At 46.7% G+C, this 6,443-nt stretch overlaps 1 protein-coding gene across 1 annotated transcript; it reads left to right on the top strand.

Annotated features, from left to right (window-relative positions):
• The first annotated feature begins 2,514 nt into the window (after nucleotides 1–2,514).
• Nucleotides 2,515–5,977, top strand: LOC140420325 (uncharacterized). The gene is made up of 2 exons (XM_072504349.1): nucleotides 2,515–2,956; nucleotides 4,386–5,977. Exon 2 carries the CDS (start codon nucleotides 4,713–4,715, stop codon nucleotides 5,469–5,471), a length of 759 nt encoding a protein of 252 aa, XP_072360450.1. The 5' UTR covers nucleotides 2,515–2,956; nucleotides 4,386–4,712; the 3' UTR covers nucleotides 5,472–5,977.
• The last annotated feature ends 466 nt before the right edge of the window (nucleotides 5,978–6,443 follow it).

Genomic DNA, 6,443 nt, shown 5'->3' with positions numbered 1-6,443 from the left:
TGGTAGTTTTGCAAGATGGATAATTGAGTGCATCTCTTCCTGCACTCAGAACAGGTAAATGGCTGCTCTTTGGTGTGAACTCAGTGGTAGATTTGCAGGATGGATAACTGAGTGAAACCCTTTCTGCAGTCAGAACAGGTGAATGGTCTCTCGCCAGTATGACTGCGGTAATGAATCTCCAGCGCACATGGGGATCTGAATCCCTTCCCACAGTCCCCATTTTCAGCATGATTGTGGTGTGCTTGTGTCTCTACAGGTTTGACGATCAGTTAAAACCTTGTGCACACACAGAACACAGGTACAGGCTCTATCCTCTGTGAATGGTGCGATAATTTTTGAGACTAGTTAAAGTTCTTTCCAGAAAGTTCACTGGAACACTCTCACTCGGATTTCTGTGTCTCGTTGCTTTTCCAGTTACACAGATGTTCAAAATCTTTTCCCACAGAATAAAAATTATCTTTCCAGATTCACTGGCCAATGATATTCAGGTCCTGATGAAAGAGAGAAACTGTTAAATGTTGATGTGAAGTTTTATTTGAATTTCCCATCTGTAAATCTTCCCCTCGTAATATCCTGTAAAAGGCGTTTACAAAAAGGTGTTAGGGCAGCATGGTGGTTAGCGCAATTGCTTCACAGCTCCATGGTCCCAGGTTCGATTCCCAGCTTGGGTCATTGTCTATGTGGAGTCTGCACGTTCTCCCTGTGTCTGCATGGGTGTCCTCCGGGTGCTCCGGTTTCCTCCCACAGTCCAAAGATGTGCAGGTTAGGTGGATTAGCCATGAACAATTGCCCCTTAGAGTCCCAAAACGTTAGTTGGGGTTACGGAGATAGGGTGGAGGTTTGGCCTTAAGTATGGTGCTCTTTCCAATGGTTGACGATTGGTTGTCAGGCAGAAGGCAGAGAGTTGGGATAAAAGGTTCTTTTTCGTAATGGCAACCGGTGACGAGTGGTGTCCCGCAGGGTTCAGTGTTGGGGCCACAGCTGCTCTCTTTATATATTAACGATCTAGATGACGGGACTGGGGGCATTCTGGCTAAGTTTGCCGATGATACAAAGATAGGTGGAGGGGCAGGTAGTATTGAGGAGGTGGAGAGGCTGCAGAAAGATTTAGACAGTTTAGGAGAGTGGTCCAAGAAATGGCTGATGAAATTCAACGTGGGCAAGTGCGAGGTCTTGCACTTTGGAAAAAAGAATAGAGGCATGGACTATTTTCTAAACGATGACAAAATTCATAATCCTGAAGTGCAAAGGGAGTCCAGTCCAGGATTCTCTAAAGGTAAACTTGCAGGTTGAGTCCGTAATTAAGAAAGCAAATGCAATGTTGTCATTTATCTCAAGAGGCTTGAAATATCAAAGCAGGGATGTACTTCTGAAGCTTTATAAAGCACTAGTTAGGCCCCATTTAGAATACTGTGAGCAATTTTGGGCCCCACACCTCAGGAAGGACATACTGGCACTGGAGCGGGTCCAGCGGAGATTCACACGGATGATCCCAGGAATGGTAGGCCTAACATACGATGAACGTCTGAGGATCCTGGGATTATATTCATTGGAGTTTGGGAGATTGAGGGGAGATCTAATAGAAACTTACAAGATAATGAATGGCTTAGATAGGGTGGACGTAGGGAAGTTGTTTCCGTTAGCAGGGGAGACTAGGACCCGGGGGCACAGCCTTAGAATAAAAGGGAGTCACTTTAGAACAGAGATGAGGAGAAATTTCTTCAGCCAGAGAGTGGTGGGTCTGTGGAATGCATTGCCACAGAGGGCGGTGGAGGCCGGGACGTTTAGTGTCTTCAAGACAGAAGTTGATAATTCTTGATTTCTCGAGGAATTAAGGGCTATGGAGAGACGAGCGGGTAAATGGAGTTGAAATCAGCCATGATTGAATGGTGGAGTGGACTCGATGGGCTGAATGGCCTTACTTCCGCTCCTATGTCTTATGGTCTTATGGCCGATGCCAACTCGATGGGCCGAATGGCCCTCTTCTGCACTGTAAATTCTAAAAAAAGTTCAGAACACACAATTCTCGCTCGTTTCTATGTAGCATTTTTCCTCTCATTCCCTCAAAGCTGGAAATCCCCATCCCACACACACTCTCTCCTCTCTGGTCTGAAATCCAAACCCATGTCACCATGTCCACCATTTTTTTCCTTCCCTCTCCCTGGGTTCAGTTCTCCACCTCCTGTCTGCAGACTGAAAATAAAATGAATGAGTCTAGTTGGGGGCCAACAGTGGGTGTTTTTGAAATTTCCCCGCCCACCTCCCAGGGTTTCCATCCTTCTCAGAGATCAGAATCCTCATTGATTTGAGTCCAAAGTGGTCCAGGGGCGGGCTGGAGGACTGATGCCGTTACGTGGTCCTCCAATCAATCAGAGTGAATGAGGGGCAGGGCCTATTCTGGTTGTTTGTTCTCTTCCCCCAGCTGGTACATTAGGACGGAGGGGCGGATCTGGAGGACTAAAACAGGCGGCTGGTCCTCCAGCCAATCAGAGTGAATTATTTATTCCCGGCCACCATCCTCCATTCGCTGAATAAAGATGGCGATCGTTAACCTGGGCTTGGTACCGGGTGGGAGAAGCTCCGAACCAGGAACTTACCAATTATTACATTGTTTTTGCGGATCCACAAACTGTTTCCAAAGCCTCCCACTCACCTCGCCGCTGTCCCCCGGTTTTTCCGGGACGAAGAGGCCCAACGTGCTTGATCCAAACAATTCAACAACAGCGCTTGCGCACTCGCGTCCCAGCCCAGAAGCAGTGATGCGCATGTTCAAGGGAGAGGGGAAGCTGCGCATGTGCAGGTATGAGCCGACTCCCGGACCTTCCAGCTGAGGTGTTGACCAATGGGAAATGTCGGAGGACCAGAAGGACTCTGGTCCTCGGCCAATCAGAGCGCGGATGTTGTGCAAATGATTTTGCGTCACAGAAACTGAAACCTCCTCCTGTCTCCAACATCTGTGAGTAAAACACTTTCTTTTCTCCCCCTTTCCATTTCTTTTCTCATTCTCACCTATTGGTCACTTGCAGCAACTGAAGGGAAAGGAAGTGAATCCAGGGAGGGTGCAGACTCCGGAAAGCTTGGCCCAGGTCTCTCTCGTTCTTAAAGACATTGACATCCTTTGCTCCCTCAGCGTGACACATTTATTTTTCTGGCTAAAAGGATGGTCTCTTTCCCAATCTTCACATTTAAAGGGCTGGTTTTCCCAGGAGATAGAATAGAACAGAACCATTGAATTCCTACAGTGTAGACGGAGGCAATTTGGCCCATCGAGTCTGCACCGACCCAATGAAAGAGCACCCTACCTAGACCTACCTGCGCCCCCCGCCCTATCTCCCTAAACCCAGAACCATATCTGGGGGACGGTAAATTAATATTGGATGGTGATATGTCCAGTGTTGTTATATCATAGATTATCATAGAATTTACAGTGCAGAAGGAGGCCATTCGGCCCATCGAGTCTGCACCAGCTCTTGGCAAGAGCACCCCACCCAAGGTCAACACCTCCACCCTATCCCCACAACCCAGCAACCCCACCCAACACTAAGGGCAATTTTGGACACTAAGGGCAATTTATCATGGCCAATCCACCTAACCTGCACATCTTTGGACTGTGGGAGGAAACCGGAACACCCGGAGGAAACCCACGCACACGCGAGGAGGATGTGCAGACTCCACACAGACAGTGACCCAAGCCAGAATTGAACCTGGGACCTTGGAGCTGTGAAGCAATTGTGCTATCCACAATGCTACCGTGCTGCCCCTGGTACAAATTAGATGTTTATGGTTGTGTAATAAAATATATTTATTATTTCTAGTCTTCCAGTAATATAGTACTGTAGCTGCGTTATATATTTCCAGTTATAGAGTAATTGAAGCACAGAAGGAGTCTATTGCAGACTTCAAGTCGATGCCAACTCTGTCAAGCAATTCTGTCAGTCTCGAGTGGGTCCAATTCTGCAACCTTGTATCACCCATCCAATTTAATTGGGAAATTATTGATTGTCTTTGCTTGACTACCCTTATAGGCAGCAATTTCAAAGTCGTGATCAATGACAATCCCCTGTATCTCAACCAACTGAAACAATTCTATACATTAATCATTTTAGTCCAGTAATATAGACATATATCTGTCTGGCTAGCCTGCGCAAAGATTTTTGGGTTTCTGTGTCCAGGATAGGAAGCAGGGATCTGTCAATCAACCTGAATCAGCACCCTCAAGAGAACTGGGAGGGTGAATATTAGATACAGGAGAGTGAGAATGGAGGGAGAGTGTGTGGGACGGTGATTTATGATAGAGGAAAGAATCTTCAGCAGAAACTAGAATTGTCTGTTCTAATTTCTATCCTGTACTGACAGTGAATTAATTTTGAAAACTCCTTTTACAGGATATTAGACGAGAATTTCAAAACACAAATATCACCTCCTGACGGTGTCACTCAATTAATCAGGAACGGAATATAATCGCCTTTGAACCTAGAAGGAAGAATATTTGTAAGTTCTGCCTGTCTCAAAAGATTTGTGTGTTTGGAAAAGCACTGAGTCACAGGAACCCAAGTGAGAGTGTTCCAGTGCACTGACTGTGGAAAGAGCTTTAACCAGTTAGACAGCGTGAAAAATCACCGCACCATTCACAGTTGAGAGAGACCGTACCCATGTTTTGTTTGAGACTTCAATTGATTGTCTAACCTGGAGCGATATCAGGGCACCCGAACATGGAGAAACAGTGGAAATGTGGGGATTGCGGGAAGGGATTCAGATCCCCATCTGTGCTGGAAATTCATCGACACAGTCACACTGGTGAGAGACCGGTCGCCTGCTCCAGATGTGGGAAGGGATTTAAATCCCGATCTAACCTGGAAACACATCAACGTGTTCATACTGGGGAGAGGCCGTTCACCTGCTCCACATGTGGGAAAGAATTCAGTACATCTTCCAATCTGCAGACACTTCAGCGAGTTCACACTGGGGAGAGGCCATTCACCTGCTCTCAGTGTGGGCAAGGATTCAGTGTTTCATTCACCCTCCGGGAACACCAGCGAGTTCACACGGGGGAGAGGCCATTCGCCTGTTCAGAGTGTGGGAAGGAATTCACTCAGTCATCCAGCCTGCTGAGACACCATCGACTTCACACTGGAGAGAGACCGTTCATCTGTTCTCAGTGTGGTAAGGGATTCACTGATTCATCTAACCTGCTCACACACCAGCGATTTCACACTGGGGAAAGGCCATTCACCTGCTCTGAGTGTGGGAAGAGTTTCACTCAGCTATCTGACCTGCGGACACACCAGCGAATCCACACTGGGGAGAAGCCTTTTAGCTGCTCCGAATGTGGGAAGCAATTCCTTGATTCATCCCACTTGCTGAGGCACCAGCGAGTTCACACTGGGGAGAGACCATTCACCTGCTCTGAATATGGGAAGGGCTTCACTCAGTTATCCCACCTGCTGTCACACCAGCGGGTTCACAAGTGATGACAGGGGTTGGATTCTGCTGTTCCTGCTGCTGTTAATCACATCCAGGACTGCAACTTGTTCATTCTGATAGTTGGCGACAAGTCAAAAATGTTGGCTCCGTAATTTATTTAACAACCCCTTGAGAGAGCAGATGGGTTCTCTGCTTGACAACGCATTCATAAGACGGCACCTCTGACAGTGCAGCATTCCCTCGGTGATGGCACTCATACAATTGGTTTTGATTTTTCTTCTCGGGTCCCCGAACTGGGATTTGAACCCACAACATTCTGACACCAAGGTCAGAGAGCGACCCACTGAGCCGCGGCTGACACTATAGACATACAGAGTTAGGAAGGGAAGGTTACTCTTTAAAACCCCCACCCTTTGCCTCCAGTGCCTAAATCTCATAATAAACATATTCCGTATAAACAATATGTATTTGACTGACAAATGTGATGTGTTCTAAGATTGTTATATTGTACAACTGATTTTAATTTTGATTAAAATGGAGGAATTAAGGGGGAGTAACGTGACCTTCTCTGAATTTTGCTGCTATCAAACCTGAAGTGACCTGATTGGTTCATGATTAAAGGGAGCCTCAGGTTATTTGACTGGGAAGACTGTGTCGACAAGTGGAAAGGCTGCTCTGCTGAAAGTGGTTCGACTTTTGGTTTCCAATGTCCCAGGAAAGTGTTGAGAATATTAGAATTTGAAAATGGAGGGCAGCATGGTGGAGCAGTGGTTAGCGCTGCTGCCTCATGGCGCCGAGGTACCAGGTTCCATCCCGGCTCTGGGTCACTGTCCGTGTGGAGTTTGCACATTTTCCCCGTGTTTGCGTGGGTTTCACCCCCACGGCCCAAAAATGTGCAGGGTAGGTGGACTGAACATGCTACATTGCCCCTTAATTTGAAAAAAATAATTGGGTACTCTAAATTCATGTTTTAAAAAAAAAAAAGAAAGTATTTTAAAATGGCTTTACTTTAATTGTAT

This window comes from Scyliorhinus torazame, chromosome 5, assembly GCF_047496885.1.
Source record: "Scyliorhinus torazame isolate Kashiwa2021f chromosome 5, sScyTor2.1, whole genome shotgun sequence".
NCBI lineage: Eukaryota > Metazoa > Chordata > Chondrichthyes > Carcharhiniformes > Scyliorhinidae > Scyliorhinus > Scyliorhinus torazame.
The sequence above is the reverse complement of the archived record's forward strand: the minus strand, read 5'-3'. Positions and strand labels throughout refer to the sequence as shown.